This window comes from Aphidius gifuensis, linkage group LG5 (genome assembly GCF_014905175.1).
Source record: "Aphidius gifuensis isolate YNYX2018 linkage group LG5, ASM1490517v1, whole genome shotgun sequence".
In the NCBI taxonomy this organism is placed as follows: Eukaryota; Metazoa; Arthropoda; class Insecta; order Hymenoptera; family Braconidae; genus Aphidius; species Aphidius gifuensis.
The window spans coordinates 83710-107898 of record NC_057792.1 but is presented as its reverse complement, the minus strand read 5'-3'; the positions used below and the strand labels follow the sequence as shown (position 1 = coordinate 107898).

At 30.6% G+C, this 24189-nt stretch overlaps 1 protein-coding gene across 3 annotated transcripts in view; it reads left to right on the top strand.

Moving 5' to 3' along the window:
- Nucleotides 1-24189, top strand: part of LOC122856589 (LIM domain only protein 3-like) — a 37451-nt gene that overhangs the window by 6671 nt on the left and 6591 nt on the right. For 2 of the 3 annotated variants that reach the window (XM_044158289.1, XM_044158288.1), the window contains exons 2-4: nucleotides 15988-16092; nucleotides 16164-16301; nucleotides 16634-16759. In XM_044158289.1, coding sequence (XP_044014224.1) covers nucleotides 16004-16092; nucleotides 16164-16301; nucleotides 16634-16759 — 353 coding nt within the window. In that variant the 5' untranslated portion in view covers nucleotides 15988-16003. Of the gene's footprint in view, nucleotides 1-15987; nucleotides 16093-16163; nucleotides 16302-16633; nucleotides 16760-24189 lie in introns of those variants that run through there. The other variant, XM_044158290.1, reaches the window with a different exon arrangement.

The window sequence follows — 24189 nt, the reverse complement described above, 5'->3', positions numbered from 1 at the left end:
ATCGCGTGTTGGCCATTTAAAGTCCTACAACCTGTACAACAATTGATGCACCGATTGATTAAATACATAACAAAATAAGGGGAGAATCAGAGACAGGCTGAAGAGAGAAAATATTCTCTTTTCCTAAATTGTAAATTGATAAATACCTTTGAAATTAAAATGATAATTACAGTAATTATTTATGCCTGCAATTGGTGTACTAATTATTGCATTAATTAATTTATGATAAATATAAACAAATGTGACATGATGCCTTGAGTTGGCAAGTACACTGAGATATAAAATAATAATAACAATAATAATAATAATAAGCAGCTATGATATGGTCAGCTGATGTTATTATAAGCATATGTTGGCAACTGGCTTCTGCTTCTAGCTCTTTCTATATATATATATATATATTTGTGTGCCTGAGCACTCCTACTGTTTAGCCACTGTGCTACTGACGGCTCGCTAATTGCTCGTCCAAGCTCGTTCTACCCTTCAAATATCAAATCCATTTCTCTCCCTATTATATGTATATGTCCAAGTTGACTATACCAATATCTAATTATATTCATACGTTCATGTATTATATTAATATACACCTTTATATAAATTTTATAAATTAGCAATTGATTTAAATTAATTAATTGAGCATATTTTTGGATTTAAAATGGTTTGTCTAAAAATACATTATACAAATAGCATGTAATAATTATATGAGCATAAATATAGAATATTGATTAGAAAACAAAATTGATACATTTTATTATAATATATATGTATAGGTAGGTAGATATCGACAAAGCAAAATTAATCTATATTTAGTGATTTATTGGAAGGACAAAACTAATAAAGCGTTGTGTTGTATATAGGCGAATTAAAACAAACTGAAAATCCATGCTGCAGCAAATTTGACCTATTGTTATTTGTGAAAGAGGATGAAAAGAGAACATTTAACGTAAAATATTTGTGCTATATGGAAAGATATTTATCAATATTCGCATATCACTATTAATTTTCTATTTCTTGATAATAAAATGACACACACACACACACACACACACGAGCCTATATACATTGTTATTTTGATATCAGTTAAATGCAGACTCATACAGCTAGTCAAACTAATTATTATGATTTCTTTCAAATGAGTTATTTGCTTTATGACTGGTATAAATATTATAAATATAAATATTATATATCTCTGCATGCGTTTATCATTGTGGCAATTAATTTTACTTGATGCAAAATGAAACAAAAAAAAAATTATACACATTCATATACACCATGGCGGATTCAAATCTTACAGCAGGATGTAAAAAGAAAAACTTTGAAAAAAAGAATAAATAAATAAATAAATATATAAATAAATAAAAACAATGCGAGGGCGAAAAAAAATAAATAAAAAGTTAAAAAACATGAAGCAAGAGACTTTGCGACGAGAACGGAAGAAAAAACGGAAATAAATTGCTCGAAAGGACGAGCAGACTCTCGGTCGTTACAAATTAAAAATGCAAAACGTATATATGCAAAGAGTGGTAGACTGGAGGAGATGCGACATTGTGGAAAGAGAAGATAAGAGGAAATTAGTGGTAGTTGCCAGTATAACTTGATTTCTCGATTGATTTTTCATTTATTTTTTATTTTTCCCATGACGAGACACAATAATATATCTTTTACTCACTCTAATGTAAAATTTAAAAATAAATAAATCATACCTCGCGAAGGAATATATAGACAATAAAAATATGTACCTATATATATATAAAACAAATATAGTTTCACATTTTTTAGCTGTTTTTTTTAAATATAAAATCTACATCGTCGCCCTGTATACATATTATATAGCTTGTGAGCATTTACGCCAGAGAGATTTTAGTATTATATATTTTTGCGTTTCATTTACGATGGGACGTGAAATTAATTAAACATCTGAGCCCACGTATCGTTTGCCGCGGGCAAATTTTAATCGGTTAAATAAACGTTTCCTGACCACACACACACACACACACATGTGCAGTATACGTAAAAGTAAAGCCAGAATATATTTATATCGAAATTTGACCTCACTTTTGGTTGCCTCTTTACCACCACCACCGCCATCACCCTTATAACAAACTTGATCATTTCGTTATCTACACACTCGAGTGACAATTCAATCACTTGTTTATTTTTTAAAATAGTTTCATTCTTTATTTAACCGCATTAAAAATATTTAAAAAAAGAATAAAAAAAAAATGACAAAGAACTATAAGCTAAATTAATTGTCGAGTAATTAATAAAATTGTTAGGCAGTCACATGGTGTTGCTCGGTAATTTAAGTTAAATAATGACAAAAGTTGGGCAATACAACATTCCAACTTATGTTTCCATTTATCTCATTTTAATTGTATTTGAGAAAACATATTGTTACATTAAAATTTGTATAGGTATATATATATAAATTTGTGAAATGTAATTGCACGTGATGTAAAAGCTCTTGATTTTTTTTTTTTTTTTTTTAAACTTAGATATAATAATAACAACAATAATAATAATCATATAAACTGCATGATGAAAAATTTCTAAAAAATATATAATTGAAGAGACATTAAGAGTGTGAGTAAAGAGAGAAAGAGAGAGAAAGATATAACCAAGCTGCAAGCTCTATCCTAAGCCAGCTTGACTAATTGGCGACATTATAATCATGGGTACACGGTTAGCTTGGTATTACCGCACAAGTTATAGCTTCAAGTACACTATATATATGTGTGTGTGTGTGTGTGGACTATATTCACATTTATACTCACTTTCAACAGTTTAGAATACTTGGCTATACCTGCGGATGTGTCTCACCACACACACTCGTCTGCCGCCTGCAAAAGAGGGTGTTTAATGATCCCACCGTTTACGCAAATTTTCCCATTATGCGACGTGGTTTTGGCCCGACAAACGGCTCAATTTTACAACACGCATTAAATATAAATTTTCAAATATATTTATTTATTATTACTGTCTTTTATATAATGATATATATTTATATTTATATATAATAAAAAATAGCTGGATATATGAAATAATTCAAATGGATACTCCAAGGGAATTCGGACATTTCTCTCGGGCACAATATATATATGTCTTGCGGCTTATCCGCGGATGATGGTCATTCGTACAAGCGAGTCAAGCAAAGCGAAGCAAAAAATAAAAATGATTGAGTAAAATATATGACAAAAATAAAAAAAAAAAAAAAAAAGTGTAACTGACTTGGCACTGTTATCTATAACAGTTAGGCGACAAGCTTGTGATTTGTTGATGTCATTTATTATTTTCTACTTATTGGCCTATTTTTTATGACCCATTGATTTATTATATATCATATTATTAATATGCAATAATACAACATGTAATTGTATTATTTGTCGATGGAAATTTGTGTATAATCAAAGTTGTTTTTGTTGTTACTGTTGTTGTTGTTGATGTATGTATTTGTTGGGTCATTCCCGTGGGTGTGATCACTGCTAACTAAACTTGTAAATCTTCTCGTCCCAGTGGCCGTTGCAGACTAGATTTCCTATTTCGTCGTCCCGACTGACCAGAACACATTTGTCTGTCTTAACCGAGCATATAGATTTGGCCATAGCTTACTCACTCACTCACTCACTCACTCATGCTCATCTTGTTTGTATAATATAGCTGTGTGTACAACAAACATCGACAATTATATGGCTATTGCTGTATATTATTGTGACATGCATGTTGGGGAAATTGAGCGAAACGACAACAATACAATCATCATGATGAAGATGATAATTGCTTGATTCAAATATTATGTTATCATGATAAATCTTTGCTATTTTAAAATTTAAAAAAATATTAATACAAATAAATTATGCAATAAAAAAATTGAGTTTATTATCCCTTTATGTAAAAATAAATTTAGCATAAATGTAAAATAAGTATAGAGGCAGCATGGCCAACGGGATAAAATTGTATTACTATTAACTGTGCTATAGAATTTTTTTCATTTTATTTTCTTTTGGCATAAAAAAAAAAAAAGAAAAGCAAGGCATTTGAATTAACCGGTGAAAATTAAATATTAAAAAATACAAGTAGAGCAGTTTGTTGGTAGTAGAGATCAGAGAAAGAAAAAAAAAAAAAAAATAGCCACCGGACTAATGTGGAATTAAATTTAATTTTTTTAAATATACAGGGTTTCCCTTATTTTGATTTTTTTATTTTTTTATAAAGAATTATAATTTATATATAAAAAAATATGGCAGTTGTAAGCCCCGAGGCAATATATATGTATTTTAGTTTAGAGATCGTTAACAATAATTCACAATTTTAGCTATGTTTTATTTTTATTTTTTTTATATTTTTATATTTCAAGGAGAGATAAACAGAATGAGGTTTTATATATATGAAATTGTATACAGACAACTGGAGAGACATCCTTCATGATATTCAAGACAAGCGTATGCCTAGAAGAGCTAGCTGTATATAAAGGTGCCCCCGTAACTTCTCGTTTCCCCATGGAGCTTTTGTTTCTAATGTGATTTTTCCTCTTTTTTTTTCGGCCATCTTTTAACTGCAAGCACGCGAATACGTACATCAAACTTTATGACTCACTCATTCATTCCTTTATAACTGCGATATGTATTTTTATTATATTACAAAAAATAAATTTATTATTTCGGGAAAAATAAATTAATTAGATAAATATAAAAAGTGATTTGAGAAAAGTTTCTAAGCAAAGTAAACTTTGTGGTGATTAAGGGTCAAAACCGTGCCCCAGGCTGGACTCTAAACTCATTTCAAAGTACGGTCAGCTGGTTCAAATCAGCCTTGGGCTGCGTCTAGCTTTTTAATCATCTGCGATATCAGAAATAAACTACTAATTTATTGTCCTCAAGGCTTTAAATATATTATATATTGTGTATAACATGAAAAAAAAAAAATAAATAAAATGTATATAATAATGTTTACTTGGCTCATTAAAACATCCTGAATTAATAAATAGAACTTCTCTCTCTCTTTTGTCCCTCGTATTTCATTTCCGGCTAGCTTTATCAACAAAAGATAAAATAAATAAAAAAATATTTCACTACCGGTTCAACTTTGATGCTCTTATAGTTATATTTGTATATAACAAGTTGAAGAATTATTTTTTTCAACTGAATAATTTATCTCTATCAGGCGTTCAAATCACTTTTCCGTTTTATTAAAAAAATTTTCAATTCCATTAACATTTAACTCTCTCAAATATACCTAGTAATCTAAATAACCAAATTTAAAATTTATAGAATTTAAAATAAATAATAATCGATCAATTTGGCATTTCCGCAGATAAACAATATTCTTTATTACGTATGACAGATTAATATATACCTGTGCTTGCAATAGCTTGTGAAAACCACCACCACCACCACCACATCAGTACCGCACTACATCTTGGCACACAATCTTGGTGTCTTAACAGTAGCACTGTGAATATATATCTTGAATAATTGAGAGAGATTGCTTCCAGCACGTTGGTCCCCTTTTCGGTAATTACGTACGTGGAATATCCAATGAATTTCTTAAATCACATTATTAATAAATTATTTTTTATTGGACTTTTTTATCGCGCACAGCAGCACCATTATGAAACAAGATTAAAAAATAATAAAATTGATATTTAAATTTAATTATTATTTTTATAAATTTAACGACATCGATGGCTCTATGTACTTTTATGCACATATAGATATATAGCTTCTAAATATCCATAAAAATGAAAAAAACCAGCTGTTGAATTTTTATGATACTTTTTTAATAATAATTAGTGGTTGGAATTATTATAATTAACTTGATGAAAATTTATAAAACCATTTTTACTATACTATACTATAAAGTGCTTAGGTATACATTCACTTGATTTGACAAGTGAATATCGCACGAGTTTATCTGTAAAACGATCAATCACCCACAAATTCTCTTCTCTATTTCGAGAATTCTCATTTCTTTTTTATGTATGTATATATATATATATATATTGGTTTTCGGTTTGTTCACATGTATACCCATATACACACAATTTAATATTAGTGGCCCTCGTTCGTTCGCTCGCTCAATAGCTGTTATTCATATAAAGTCGTATATCATTTCGTTATCATCGACTCTTTATATGCGGTTGAGCTCCATTTTCTGTCTGTTTACCCCGGTAAATGGCTCGACCTTCTCAGTCTCTATATTTTCACACTGATTCAGTTGACCAAAAGCTATTTTTTACTTTTATTTTTCATGTATTTTTCAATTATTATTTTTTACTGAAAAATTTAAAATTTAAAGAGAAGTTTTTTTTGTTTCCAGTCAGCTTCTTCCCCTTTGATGATGAATTTAGTTCAAAAAATGTGTCAAATACAGACATGCACTATTCAGTCACATATGATGCACATTTATTTTTTCATTTTTTTTAGCCAACAGTGCAGCCAAAAACTGACAAACGTTTCAAATTTTTTAATCTTGCCTTTTTTTATTTTTTTTTATTTTTGATAAATTCTTTTTTCATTTTATACTGTATTATTATTCTGAGCGATTAAAAATAGGACGAGTGCAGCCGTTAATCAAATGGACGCATATGCACACACAAACACACACGAGGGATAAAATGAATATATAAACGAGTTTAAACGCAGGTTGTCTGCAACCGGCGCCATCTTGTGTTTGGCAAAATGAATCGGCATGTTGAGTTTGCCAGAACCGGTCAACCGGAAGCAACTGATAGTGACACCACTGATCATCCATATAGCTTATTGTCCCCCCTCTCCTTAAAAAGCATCAAAAAGTGCATCCCCTATATTGTTGTTGATCTATGGATCCACAAACATATTGACAATTTTAGTGATATTCATCGACATTGTGCTACAAGCGAAATACTCTTGATAAGCAGAAACACCACCATCATCCTCACTCTTGACTTTATGACTTTATAAATTAATTTTTTTTTGTTTTTATCTTTTAAAAAAATAAATTTAACAAAAAAACTATCAAGATGCACTATTGCATGTGTGCATGTATGAGAATGTGTAGACTTTATGGGAAAAAGAAAAAAAAAAGCACAACAGGAAATTGGCCTTGGAAAAATATACTGAATAAAGATGTTGTGTTGAATATAGGTAGTATCGTGGTAGTCCTGCAAAGAGCATCATCACATCTTTTTATAAGCAAGGGCTGGGAGATTGCCAGGATAGAGCTTTTGCAAATGAGGGTTGTGGTGTCGGCATCAGAACTGTATTGTTGTGATTCAATGCTGCGGAAACTAACACCTCTTTCTCTCTCTCTCTCTCTCTCTCTCTTGATATATATATTATATAGCTTTGCCATCGCATCTTTATACTACTACTACAACAACAACAATTCTATGCTATTACTCGGTGTAAAAAAGAGTATGAGATTTTTGATGTGAGAGATTGTCAAGCGCATCAAACACCACCACCACCCTTTGTGACATTATAATAATATCTGACATAGCACACTAGTATAGACAAAAAAGTCTTGACAACTCTTTATTTTTATTTATTTATTTATTTATTATATCGACAGACATTTATTGATGGGAGCCAAGTACAATATATTGTACATTGGCTCATCTTTGTCGACTTGAAGAATCTCATTCTGACAAGTGCGCCATGGTCATATTGTTAAGAGGATATTGAAAGAGGTGAAACAAGAGGACAGCCTTCACTCAATTAATAATATTTTTATTTTTTTTAAATTTAAAAATAAAAAAAGCAATTGTCTGACTAAATATATGTTACATCACTAGAAATATTTTATATGAAAATTTTGATAAATAAAAAGTAAAACTGAAAATTCGTTGAATCATATTGAAAAGTGACGTCTTTCGTTATCGGACAAAAACGATTTATCATCCTCGGGCGTTCTGTAAGAATATTGAATACGACAAGATAATCTCTTGAAGAGACGCTTTCAAAGCAGACTAAAGCTATACAGTGAGGATATGGTGGCTGGGGCTACAAGTTATAGATGAAAATGGCAACGGGCTGTGCTTAATGTAGCGCAAATGCTCCGATAAGCTTCTCTTCCACACTATATATAGTCTAACCTATTTTAGTTTTTTGCAAAAAGCATTAATAGTTGCTGCTCTAAAGACCAGCCACAATTGACTATAGAATATTATATCAACCGCACATACATGTGAAATGACTAAACAAACCAACCACCAAGATCTTCCACCACGAGAAAAAAATAAAAAATCTCTCTATTATGACCTTTTAATGCTATCTGTAAACATACTAATAGTATTTTTTATTTTTTATTTTTTATTTTCGTTTATCTACCATCATCCATCCTCAGTAAATGTTCATTTTATCTATCTATTATTTTTATTTTGTTTATTTTTTGTCACACACAAATAAACACACTGGACGCATTCAATAATTCACCAGGGATACTATTTTATTCCATTTATATTTATTTATTTATTTTTTATGATTCAAACCCCTAAAAAATAATGAAAACAGTGAGAAAAACAGAAGCAGCCTTATGGATTTTAGGTTGTTTGGATTTATTACAACTTTTTTTTTTGAAATCCACGTGTGTTGGATATTTTTTTATTTTTTCATATTATATACGTATAATATTATTTTTTTTTTTCGTGCAAATATGATGGTGAGGGATCTCGACTGATATTTATATACGGTTTGAATTCAACCTACGTGGATCAGTCTTAATGGTTTTATTATACCAAAATGGGTAGCTTTTGTCGACGGCCGCCGGTCGACTCTACTCTTATATACCGATATATGTTATACTCGTTGACTGCTCTTATGGGAATCCTGCAGTGCCTTCTGTTTATGTATACAATTGCAAAAGTATTTGTATCTTTTTCTCACTTACTTTTGGTACTTTACATCTAACCTATAGCATATGTATACGCACTTTATCTCATAATAATGCCTCAAGGAAGGAAAATGACATCGTATATAGTATACATATATACGGCTAAGCATCTTGCAAAAAAATATCATATGTTTATATGTATTTTATGAGAATTTCATTTTCTTTTCTAGTGCTTGACATTTTACTTATTTTTATTTTATTCACATGTGCATCGGCATATCACATGGCAACTTGAATTTTGAATTGTAAATAAAATATCAATAAAAATAATAATAATAATAATAATAATACAGAGTATTTAGAAGAATAATTTTATTGTTGAAAAAATATACAAGTGGCTTTTGTCCGATAGTGTAAAATGAGCATTGCTGACATGGTTGTACTGAAATGCGTTGAGCAACCCTTTCAAATAATAATTATTATGTACATGGAGATTGCAAGGGACATTTGCTTGGTCAGCCTTTGCTTAGGTCCATTATTACATTCGTTCACCTTCACAAAAACATATAATATCAAAGCTGCTTTTGTTTATTTTATTTTATTTTATTATTGTATAAATATGAATACAACAACAAGTGTATAAATTGTATAACCTTTGTAAATCATTATATAATACATCTCCTCTTTCTCCTCACTGAAAATGCATAAATTTACTCTACCTCTTGAGTATGAGAAAGAAGAAAGAGAAAAAATAAAAAAAAGCCCAAGAATTACAAAGTGGTGAGGCCGCTTTGCAAGCTCTTGACAAAGTTGAGAGTTATTTAACCTCAAAAAATACATAGTATAGATATATATTGAGGCAAAAAAGAAAAAGATCGATCCTTAAAGAATCAACAAGTACCAAGGTCCAAGAATGAAAGCGAAAAAGGAATGAGATGGCAGGCCTCCCTCAAGGGCTATATATCAAGGGGCTTGGTTTTCCAAGATACTCCAACACATTAGACACTTTAACTGTCTATCTGGCAATTGCAATTCCATCTTTAAATTATCATTATTATTATTTTAAATTAATTTTTGCAAGTGATGATACATTAGTGCAATAAATATATTATATGCGTGAACAAGTAAATGGTCAACGGACGAGTGAAATTTATTTTGGAGAATAAAGCCGAGATAAGGTAAACCACTGGATGGTTTTGCAAAATGCTCTCGTTAACCCTTAACTTGACATGATACTCTAACTCTCTTCACCAAAGCACAAGCCTAAAATATATATATATCACATGCATGGAAGGATCTTGTGGCACCTTGAAGAACCACACTGTCTTGGATAAATCACATTAACTGGACGAGGGTTCACCTCGGTAAATCTTTGTCTGTTGTATGCGTATATAACTTAATCATTTGACTGTGTGTATACTACTTGAAAAACCATTTTTTACAATCAAACTTTGATGGAAAAATAAATAAAAAAAATACTTGTTTATCTGAAAGAAAAATTAATAAATTCATTATAAAATATATATTTTAATTTATAATATGACTCAAAGTTTCCTTCAAGTTGCAGGAATGTTAATTAAATTATTATTAGAATATCTGGGCTATGAAACACCTGAGCAAACTTTCATCTCTCTCTCTCTCTCTCTCTCTCTGAAGTAAAATATTTTAATATGGAATGCTTAAATATTTTAAGGATCAAAAGATGCATGAATAGAAAATGTCTTTGAAAAAAAAAAAAAAATAAAAAATAATAAATAATAACAACAACAACTTTTGAAATGTGCATAATAAATAAAATGTGTATATGTATGTATGTATGGAAAAAAAAAATAAAATAAAAAGTTGTGATAATAAAAAGTTTTGCTCATTGTCAAGTGCACTGTACGGGTGGTGAGTTTCAAAAGGGGTTAGGGGGGTAAACATTGTAGCCGTGAGATCGTTTTGTCTTGCGACTATGAATGGTTTTTATCTGACTGGTGGCCTGGTCCGTCAACGGTCCATGTCGTTTTGTTTCATCTCTTGTATATGTCTGTAAATTGTAAGGAGTACAGGAAACCGGAAACGCCAAACGTCTGGACAACCACCACCACCACCATCAGCCAACTGTTCTTTTCATTATATTTATATTTATTCGCATACATGTTTCAATTATCACTTCAATGATGTTTTAAATTTTTTGGCCAAACTCTCTCTTGTCATCAAAAAAAGACTCGTCATATACATATGTATAATATTTTTTTATACTTTTTTTTTTAGCCATCACTCATTGCCTTTTATTTTATTTTTTAATTTTTATTTAAGAGGGGTTGAAAAGCAAAATATACAATGTACACATATATTGTATATTTTCTTAAATTAAGTTTTCACGTGTTTAATGAGAACCGGTGTCTCGATCACACGCTACATCCCTCAGTTGACCACTGTACTTTTCTAAAAGCATCGTTCCGGTTAAAGCGAGTCTGTATATATTGCTCTAGTCTCGTAGGTTTATTTCTGCGATGTAAATCAGTGAAGTGGTCAGCCGCTTCTACTAGCCACACATTAACTTACCCTTGCTTCTCTCTTTACTTTTAACTCACCCACATTGAGTCTTTCATCCCTTGGTTCGTTTCTATACACATACATGTGCACAATCACCCTATTTCACGATAATTTATATACTGCACATTCAACTTAAACAAACATATACAAATAGACTTGAGAATTTATTTATTTATTTATTTATTTTTTTTGAATTATATACGGGCATACATGTGTGATTGGAGAGAAAAAATATATATGATATATTTTAATCTCTGAGACGATATAATCATTCCAATTTGACTTGGTTAAATCGATCTACGAGCCATTCTACATTCTATATATATGTATGCGACACATTGTGAGATTCGGCTGTTGGGGACACTTACAAATTAGCCAATCAAGTTCTAATCCTCTCATCCTCCCTTTACATTCACCACCAGCATCACATAGTGAACGTTATATTCCAATATCCCAATTGCCTGATTTTCCCATTTCTCCTCTTGAAATACTTTAATCTGTCCATTAATCCGTTCAAAGATAAAAGTTTTTTGCCGGTATACATATCACACACACACACAACTTTTTTGTCCTTGTCAATTTTTCAACTGCCCGCATTCCCCTCTACATGCTGACGACTCGTACGTCTCTCTCGTTACACATGGCTTTTCGATGACAATCACGTTCCATTGGCCACGATTAATCGTTTAATTTACAAAAGCCTTATTAAACACGTCTAAAACAGTGATTTTTTTTTTTTTTTCGCCCCCTTCATCCCTTAAACATTAATATTATTATTTTGTTTTTAATGAATAATGAAATGAGAATAATTTAAAATATATACTTTTTGTTTATTATTTGTTTTTTTTTTTTTGCAAGTCAGGGGTAGAGTAAATTTATGTCTTGCACATAGTTGCTAGAAATCTGTACGATTTTTTACAGGCCGTCACTCTGGAACGCTGTGCTCACATGTTGGATAAACAACAATAAATATATTTTGTTTTTCCACACATTTATAGGTGTGACAGTTGAAAAAATAAAAAAAATAAACAAAGAGAAAGATAGATATAGAATATAATATAGAAGGGTTTAGGTGTCTGGTAAAATTGTACGTGAGCACGTACGAGCATAGCTTAACGTAATCTGACTGCACACTGACTGTCCCTATTTTGCAATATTATAGGATCACCCTCGTGGTCCTCATCGCTAAAACCACCCTCTCTGATGCGGCAATGACACAAGCCAAGCCAACTGATCTGCAGAGTCTAGAGGGAAACAAACTACTGTCACCTGAAAGAATGCCGCCACCCCTTGTCCATTGGAATTTTTTTTCATTCGCAAAATAAAACAAAAAATCCAAAAGATATAAATTATATGAAAAAAAAAAAAAAAAAACAAACAAACATAAATTAAAATAAAATTTTTTTTTTTTCGTTTTATGAATAAAATGAATAAAATGGAATGGAAAAAAAATAAAAAAAAAAAAACAATTACCCTGTGTCTGATTTCCTTGGCATTTGGAATGCTAATGGCCGATTATTATCTCTATATGTATAGCTATATAAGTTTTTGTGTTGCAACCACGTGTGACCACGTTCGCGGGAGCTTAAAATATCCCTTAAATTACCGAGGCATTAGTAGTAGTATGGGTTCTTTGAATGCCAACCAAATGAGGATTTTACATGAGAAGTACCTCTTTTTATTTTTTTCTCTCTTGATCACAAAGATTTATTTTATGTGAAATAATAATATAGCCTCATCTTTATTGTCGTGGTCGTCGTCGTTGTGATGCAGCAGTGTTTAAAATTATGAGGGAATGAAAATAACATTGTTACACTTGAGGCAAACAGACACAAGCATAGCAGTTCTTTCGCTGCCCCATCACACACCAATACATTTGCTCAACACAATGTGAATATAAAAGGGGTGAACGAGCTTGCTGGCAATGCGAAAAGATTTTTTACATCTTTTTCTCTTTTTCACCCTAATTTTCATCTATGTATATTCGTACATGAACAGTATGATGCTTTTAAACTGAGATATACTTATAATATGAGGGTGCGTAAAAAGAGAGGGAGAAAATTTTCAGAATTTTGAAATAAGAGATGGCTCAAGGCCATAGAGAGTTGGTAAAAAGGGATAAAGAAGAAATGAGCTCGTTATCAGTCTTATCTCTTTAATTTCTGAAAAGTAGCTAGTGTAGGCTCATGGGAAAAGTTGTATAGATAGTACAATTGCACAACGTTACTTAAAAGAATCAAGCGATTTGCTGAATTTAAATAGTCACATACCACCACTACCAGCACGACTCTTGGATTAAGCAAGCTTTTCCCTCAACATAATTTCTTCTTGCAAAAAGACATTGGTATATAAAAGACAACGACATGTGCCCCCTATTTTATTGTCTCTCTCTCTCTCTCTCTCTCTCTTTTGCTGATGTACTTCCTGCAGAATATAAAACAAAACACAAACCGGACCCTGAGTATATTAATGCTGGGTTTAATGTGCCTCCAGACTAATTAATGGACCTCACAGGATATCCCGAGAGTTGTGAAAAAAATAAAAAAATAAAAAATAACAGAAAGATAAGAGTCCATGAGAAAAAATTCAGAGTTAATGATTGTTTTTTTTATTTCACAACACCCTGGGTGGAATAAAATTCTTTTCTTTTTCTTAGCTATGTATACTTTTATCATTTTATTTTTATTCTTTGTCTTGATAAAATAATTTTTTTTTTTTAAATAGTATGATGGGAGGTGACCGGGAGTGGCGCCTTGACGCTCCACATATAGGGGCGGAGCTTTAGTTGCAGAAATCGGCGCTGCAGCATTCTGATTCTGCAGAGTGCGCTTTACTCTCAAAATATCTCAGATATTTTATATCTATCACGATATAAATATTCATCACGACTCCGCCTTGTCTTGTATTATTTTTTTTATACTATATACTTACTACTGTAAATATTCTAAAAATAACTTGAATTTTTCAAGAATATTTATAGTCAATGACATTCAACACAAGTCTCACTCGGAGCTGTCTTTGATTTTTAAATAAAAAATAAAAAAATGAGAAGAATATGAGTCAAAAGATCGATCGATTGATATAGATAAATATAAATGGATGGATGAGTTGGTCGTGTGCCTGATTATATCTAAAATATAGATAATAATAATAATCATATCATAGATAACTTGATATACAGCGCTGCGAGAATGAGGGATCATGATGATGAAAGAATATTGTATATTGGAATATACCTACATGTATGTATAATGTATATAATATACAGAGTGGTTAGTGGTTGATGAACGCGCAGCGTGACTAATCAAATTATTATTGCTTTGAGAATCAAAGCCCGTGGATGATCGGATCACGTGGCCAATGGACGTATTGGCGCATGCAATGCAAAGCCACTTGCGTGTACAGTGCCATTGAGATGAGCTCTATCGTAATATGTATATCACCATCAGCTATAGTTATACATATATATGGAATTTTGTAATACATTTAGACACAATGACCAGTCACAGCTCTTTACAATCAATTCATGTGCCATTAAAATTTTTAATTTTTTAATAAAATTATATTGCTTTTATTGTCAATTGAATAATGATGATAATTTCATTTTTTTATTTTCTTTATAAATATATAATATAAAAATAAATGTTGCAGGTATGCTTTTGTTGTGATGAAAATAGTTGAAAACAATTGAGAAACATCTCTACCACATTGAACCACAAAGATTCGTTTGTGGTTGACAAAAATATACATGAACAAAGTGAAAATCGAGTCCTTCCTTGTAGATTTTGAAACAACCTCGATGGGGTGACCAAAGCACATTGCCGCAGGAATTTTCGTGGTCAGATTCCGACGGTCAACTCTTATTTTATACATATATAACATAAATACATACCCTCAATAGACTTATATTTTTGTTTAAACTGTCTTTAACCCAGTAAAATTTTTTATTTTTCAACTTTAAATATTAATATTGTTTTGTGTTTGTATACAATATGTATATTTGTGTTGAAAGTTAATATCAAAGGCACAACAATAAAAATCATGTTTACATTGTTGTCCAAACATTTTATATATATATATTACAACCACAACAAACTTTATTCATATTCATATTATTATTATGAAAATAAAAAATTTAATTTTTAATAATTTTCTTTTGCGTCTATATATGTATACATATATAATAGTTGTATTTGTAAATAGACAAAACAGCCGTTGCCTTGACAAACTATCAGCAACAGCGGTGGTGGTTTATACAAGAACAAAATGTTTAAAATGGTTGAATGCATATAGAAGAGAGAGAATGAGTAAAATTATAGTAAAATGTACGCCTGGCAAGGATGTGAATAACACACAGACAAGGAAGATGATGATTACGATGATAGTATAAAGTTTATGTATGTATATACAGTTACTAATTCGATTCTAAACTCTGTTGACCACACACCAGGCTGCAGGACGCAAACCCCGCACTCGGACGCACAGATGCCACTAACCACGCTTAAATTCTCAGGGACCCGTAACTCTAATTACTCATAGACAAGTCGTGAATGTTCCAAAATACAACAGCTGTTTTTGAAACTTGACAAATAAAAAGCTTCATTTATATATTAATTTTTTCTTCTTTTGCAATTTCAGATATTGGAAAGACGAGATGACGATGGATGTGAGCAAAAATGAAACAAATAAAAATGGATCTGTTCAACAAGAATGTGCAGGATGTGGAAAACCAATTACAGAAAGGTTTAAATGATTGATATTATTTACATTTGACTTGATTTTTATTATTATATGTATACCTATTATATTTTTAGATATTTATTAAAAGCACTTGACATGTTTTGGCATGAGGATTGCCTAAAGTGTAGTTGCTGTGACTGTAGACTTGGTGAAGTTGGCTCAACTCTATATACCAAAGCCAATTTAATACTCTGTAAACGTGATTATCTCAGGTAAGTCAACAAATATACAATAATAATAATATTATGATAACAGTATGTATATAAAAATGTAAATACTTGAAGAAAAATTTTATATTGCGTCTGGGGCAAATCGAATTTAACAGATGACAATATAAAGATATGAATATTTACTTATTGAATATAATATAAATAATATGTGAAAGCAAATATTTAAACAATATAATAAAAGAGTAAATATATATAATTATGCTTTAATTCTACGAATAGTATATAGTTGACTATTAAATCTAAGAAGCAATTAATTAATTAACCACCGCACCACTTGTAAAAATTTATACATATATATATTATTTTATTTACAGATTATTTGGAAATACTGGATACTGTGCAGCATGCTCAAAAGTCATACCGGCATTTGAAATGGTCATGAGAGCAAGAGCAAATGTTTATCATCTAGAGTGTTTTGCATGTCAACAATGTAATCACAGGTATTCAATTGTTATATATTTATATGAGAAAGTTTGTACTTTATCCAACTTTTGACATGTATAAATTATAATTGACGGGTAAATTCTCAAGACGAAACTTTCAAGTATAGAATGAAAATTACCCTCAACTATACATAATACAACCAACTTGACAGCCACATGTAGATAGATTCCAAAATGTAGATCAACTTTATACGTCAGATGCATGCAGGTTAAGTTTTTTAAGAAAAAAATAATTAAATATATATATACAAGTTAAATTAATTCAAGCTGTATATATATTATAAAATGCAGGCTATATTGACAATTAATTGTTGTGTAATATGCAACTTTTTGATTAAATCAAAAGTACATTTATTATTGACCAAATGCGAAGGAGAAAAAAGATTCTTATCATTCGATTTAAGAATTTAGTGGTGGTTGACTGTTGTCGAGGGTGCACACAACTGCAACGAGGAAATAGATGTAGGATACAGCCATTGACCACACGCAATAATTTTCAAGCTTAGTTATTATGTACATAGGTATACATATACACATTATTTCATTGTTAATTAATTATATTTACCTCTACACTGCTTACACATATATTTCAATTTTTCTCTTTTATTTCGCAATTGAATTTATCAACAAAAAAAAATATTAATTTCTAAGGCTTCACACAAAATACACAAAGGAATACTTATAAAGTAGAATAAAAAATAAATTATATACATGAATGAGAAAATTATCAATAAAAATATAGAGAGAGAAAGATTAAGATATACATGTATAATGTATATATACTTGAGTCGTACCCATTGAGGGTGCTTGTCGGCCATTTTACTTCCGGTGTCCTGAGGGTGAGTTCCGGTTAGGCACGTCACGCAGACCAACATTACATGTATGTATAAATAATTGTTGGCATGCATATACAGAGAGATGTGTGATCACGTCTCGACTTGGCAAGCTACGAGACTCTGTTGAGATTTCCTTTGGCGATTATATTCAAATTAAGTGTAGACTCTGTGTGTCGTAATATATATTGCCACCAATTTAGCCACAAAAGTTATTTATATAACATTTTATTTGGTTATTTAATGTTTAAAAAAATAAAATTGAAATAAAAATTTACAGAAATTGGTGATGTAAACTAATGGCTAAATGTGTACGCACATTCACATATATAACGGTATCGCGTTCAAGCGCGAATGCATTCAAACAGTGGAACTTTGGTTGCATTTTCAATAGTGATAATCTACCAACAGTTTTGAGTGCCGTCATTGATGCAAAAGAGAAAAATACACAGAGAGAGAGAGAGAGAAAATAGAGGGATTCAAATTGAAGTTGCTTTGTCATCGGATAACCTAGACTCTCGGCATTGCAAGCTCCGGTTGCGATAGTGAACCACCATCCACCAAACCCAGAGAATCATATGCAATGCACCCATCCTGTCATCTCTCTCTCTTATTCTCTTATTCTCTAATTCTCAACCTTTACAATACTCTCAATTTCCATCGTTTTCACTATAAACGATACACATATAGATGAATGATGTATGTATGCAACTACATGCATCGACACATTGACTATCATTATCATCATTATCATCATCATCCTCTTTACTTTCCTCTCTCTTACACACACTCTGTGTATGTTTCATTTGATACCAATGAATGCAATAGCCATTATATATACATATACGCGTAATAAGCGTTTCGTCGATTATAAATAAATGGGCATCGAATTTCCAAACTGATTGTACATTCAATTTCGTAACGAGAAATTCAATACTATTGCCATCATCAATTTTGTTTTATTTTAATTTTTCATTATTTGTAAAATGTCATTTTTGTTTTTCTTTATATTTATCTTTAACAATATAGCATGCATGAGTTTAGTAATCTAAAGGTGAAGTATTGCTATGAAATCATGCATGTTGATGGGAAAATTGAGGGGATCTGATGAAATGAATCATTGTTTGTTCCTTAGCTACATGTTTAGTAATTAGCAGTACACATTAATCATGCGAGACCAATAAAGATGTAGAATATTATAGAAAATATTATAGACAAGAAAAAATATATTATTCTATAATAATTATTATTAAATTTGTGTAAACACACGTTTAAAAATAAAAATCATAATATACGCACTCAATTATTATCAATAAAATTAAAGTGCACCAACACAGCTTGACCAAATGATATTGCCTGGCTCAATTTAATATTAAATTTCCATCATTTAATTTTCCCATGCATGTATGTTTGTATAAACATGAGCCTTTATTTATTAGCATATATAGCATTTTTTATTTTTAATTTTCTAGTATACTAATGATAAATATGAAATTATGGATAGAACGTATAGAATATAATTTGTAGATGACACTCACTCGCTTTGATTTTGACCAAACACACGCGTGTGTATAAATATATTCTGGCAAATGGTTATTAGCGATAATAAAATACAAATACAAATACTAAATGTCTATTCATACATGTATATGTGATAATGGTGCAACTGCTAAAACTAGCATTGATTTATAATCGTTGTGCCTTGTGTTCCGTCACGTACACTGCACATTATGATGATCGCCAAGTAAAGTAAATTATAGATTAACAGTATTACAAACAATAATAGCTTTTACAAAAAAATATTCAGTAAAGTGTTGAGTAATTTAAAAGACCTCGCTTGCACACTGGTCACTGCAGTGTGCATACACATATTTTTAAAATTAATAAAATCACAATGATTGTTTTTATATATATCCTATATGTAAATGGGGAGACTCGTGTGAGTATACTACATATATGATATTTATTGTGTAACGTGATTTTGCATGCAAGCATTTATTATTTAGCCATTCAAGCCTACTCGATATTCTGTTTGCTCAGAAACCATCAACATGCATTCAACAAACATTTAATTACCATAATTCATATACTCGACTATCATTTAAATATTATAAATTTATTTTTTTATTTATTATCTTATCAATTATCATGATGAGACGTATGCATAAATAGATATTGATAAAATATATTGTAATATTATGTTATATTATGTGTCAAGTGTCACAAGTCAGTGACATTATATACATATTCCGAATAATAATAAATGAAACAAGCAAACAATTGTGACATTCGTCTGCTAACAAAGTAAGCCAACAACAATACATGTTCATGTATTGCAATACATATAATAATAATAATGACTAATTTTTATTCTTGTCATATAGCCAAGGCTGTATGTTTAAAAACTTTTCTCAACAGTTACTAGCTCGTCCACTGCATCAATTTCAAGTTAAAGTCTCACACCCTGCATTGAGAGTTGAGACTACAGAGAAGTCGGGACTTACCAAAGCATTTTCTTCCACTTAACTTTTCAACGATAAAAAAAAACTTAAGTAGAAAAGAATACGTATACGCCAGACGCGTAACAAAGTTTATTTTTTTACTTTGTTAGTCAGTGTTTTTTTTATTTTTTTTTCGTGACAACACACTGAATGTCATAGACTTTATTTTTTTTTTTTTCGTTAAAGAAATTATGTTCGTAAAGGTTATACGATAACCTACATGACATTAATATTCAAAAAAGAAAAGAAAAGTTAACTTTTTAGACAGCTAATCAGATTAAACGCCTTTTTTTTTTTTCTTTTTCTTGTGATGACTATTGGAATGTCAGCAAGTGGGTTATATAATGCCTACCATACACATACAATCTTTCATACATACAAGAATATTTATATTATTATTATTATTATTATTATTGTCATATTGCCGGAGGTTAAGTATATATATATACACAAGTGGGAAATGGCTCTCGATCCTTGAATCGTCGTCCAATCGGGGATGATGCGGAGATCCTTCTCAAAGTCCCAAGGGTGAAATGGCTCATTCCCGCGCACTTATCCACCACGCGAACCATAGATAACCATAGATTAATGGGCTCTCCAACAGACGCTTATATATATACCTATAGCATATAACATATAACCATCTGAAAATGAAGCGATATATGTGTTATCTATAAATATTATATAAAAAGTTACAGCCTATATATTTTTTGTTTTTCTCTTTTTTTTTAGTAAGTTTCATACAAGTATACACTCTATTGATTTATGGTTTATTGAGAAATATGGCAAGATTATATGTATTATTATAATTATTAATTTTATTTTTTACACAACAAAGTTGTATGAATATTATGTATATAGCAATATAAATGGATGATTATATACTACTTGCAGACTTGTTAATAATATAAGCTTTAAAATCGGACCCGGAAAGGATTATAATGAAAGAAGATGGATAAAGCTTTTCGTCTCATCGTTGACGTGATGCTATGCTATATATAGTTTAGTTTAAGAGAAGTATATTATGTCCGGTCACATGCACAGAGAAATGAGATTGCAACTCAAAAGAGAAAGGTCATCGGAAGTTAAACAAGCTGCTTTAGGCCAGATAACACATATTACATATTAATATAATAATAGAATAATAGTATACATGTATATGTAGTATAGTCGTTGTGAATTGTTGTGAATTTTAAAAACAAATTAATCATTGTATAAAAATATTTTGGGGATGAAAAGAATATGTATATGCAAGATCATAATATTATATAATAATACTTGACCGATTGAGTTTACGAAGGCAAAAGCGAGCATAATCCAAGTCAGTATAAGGGGCTAATCGGGTGTTAGAGAAACCCAACAAAGTTTTACTAAAGGAAACCTTGACAATGCTTGAGCAAGTTGGCCAATGTATTTTGCCTTCGTGGCGCCTTATATCCCCGTGGATAGGGTGATGCTAGTGCATTTTAGCTTCGACTTTGGCTTTTCTAGTCTTGTTGCTATATACATTATATAGAAAGAGAGCAAAAGAGAAAGATGTATAGTAAAGTTAGGCAAGGAAAAAGGCCCCGGCTAATGATGGAAACTTGAGTACTAAGTCATACTTAATCCCCCTACAGCGACCACCACTCGGCCGTTCCCAGAACGACAATGCTGCTGCTGCTTCTCCTTATATTTAATGATAATAATAGTAATAAAATATTTTCTTTAGTAAAATATATCCACATCAGCAAGAAACAATTAATGAAATTCATATAATATATATGAAAATTTATTAGAGGCTATTTTTATCATTTCTCTTTTCATGAAAAGTAGTATTAGCAAACAACTTACCAGCCAGTCTGCCCAAACTCGCTTTATACTACTGTTATTACAATTAATTCCTTTCTCGCAATATCTTCAATGTGATCATTAATATTGCTTTGTACAAACAATATCAGCATTACAATGACAATGTCTTTTGGCTTTTTTATTTTTTTTTTCTTTTCATTATTTCCGCTGATGAAATGTTTTTATTATTATTATTATTATTATTTTATGATGAAATAGAGGGAAAAATAAATCAAATTTAAATTAACGAAATATGGTTTTGTTTATTTCATTTGTATATAATATGCATGTATAAGATATCTATTGTTGTATATATATGTAGAATAGAGAAACAAAGTCGAGAAAGAGATATGGAAAAAGACGTTTTAAATGCTTTCATGACATTTAGATAACAAACGTCAAGTGTCGTGTAGAGAAGTAAATCTGTCCCTGAAAGCAAAAGGTATATAAAGGTATACTATGTATAGAGTACAATATGTATTAAAGTTTGTTGGCATCACTCGACGTATTCTCAACCCCAAAAACTTTACTACTGATCGAATTAACGCGCCACGCTTGCCCTGATATATACTGTATCCCCCCCCCCCTACCAATCCTCTTTGACAGTTTGAATTAATTAACAATTTCAAGCCACCGTTATCATCGAAGAAGACGCGCCTTCAATTTTATCATTTAATGCTTATATATAAATTTAAAATGTACATTATATTATTTTTAATTTATATATAATTATTTCTGTGTGTGATTGACAACGATAAATGCAGCATACGTTAATAAATAACAAGTTACAATGTCACTCAAAATTAAAATAATATATGAGAAATATAAGACAAGAAAATTGGTTAAAGTCTGGCTCCATTAACTTCACACTTAGTGCCTTCCTTCAAGGGGTAGATCTGATTAGGGCCCTGAGAGTTGTTGCTAAACACGTTAGACGCTGCACAACTCAAGGATGCGCATCACACACACACACACACACACACAAAATACAAGTTGCTTTATAGTTTGGTTTAGATCATACACACACATAGATTCCTTGTGTTTTTGAGTACTTGTCTAATGCAAATTGAGTACAAGCGCCACCAACAACTACCGTCACTCTGGCATCTTTACTCACTCACTCACTCCAACAAAATTCTTCTCATCCCACAGGAATTCCTGATCGAAGTTTATTCGGCGCAACCCCCAACCTTTACCACACCATTCCTTGTATATTTTACAACGACGAACGATGCCATAGCTATAGCTAGTATACACTTGAATGTCATTTGGGGTCTCGTATATTTGCTCGTCATGCCATATCACAAATCTTTTCATATAAACAGTCACACACATGTCATTATTTTTATAATAATAAAGATCAAAGTAAACTACAAAAACTACTTGTTGTGCAGTGAGAGCGTGTATATATGTATATATACAATAATGACTTGAGCATTTATCGATGAATACGTATATACATGTTTATTTATTTATTTATTATCTTTTTTTATATTTTTTTTCTCCATTTCATTTGGTTTATAATATGCGGGTATCTACTAGACATTATGATGATAATGGTGATAATGGAATATCACTGGAAAACACATTATACATTATTTTCGCATATAAAAAAATAAACTTTCATGAGATTCGCGATTTTCAATGTTGCTTTATATATAAAAACATCGATTTCAATGGCAGAAAAAAAACGAACATTGAACGATAGGGGTGTACTTATCGTGTAACACTGTACAACGAGACTACCCCATTGCTTTTTATGGATGCCCGATATGGCACACAGCTCTTTTTCTCAGTGTATCTAACCCAACTATATATACGGTATACATATTCTCTTGTGAAATTAAACAGAAAAAAAACAAAGGTTCATTTTATTATTTTATGTGTAAAAGGTGGTTGTTTTTTCAATATTTTTTATTTGGTAGTTTGGAATTTTTGATTTGAAAATAAAAAAATCACGTTTACATTAACATAAGCATGGGTATAAACCACTCGACAGGGAATACTCAAGTCGAATTGCCGACGTGGCGAGTGTAGCACAGCTTGAATACCCAATATATTTATTCTTTCGTCAATAAATAATAAATAAAATACATTGCCTATATACATTGCCTCAAATACGTATACGATATATCATTTATAAATTTTTATTTTTTTTAAATTAAACAATTAATATAAGAGTTAAATTATTTTATAAAATACAAAAAGACAACTGTATACGATATATTTATTATCGTATAATAATATATTAAAATTCGTTTAT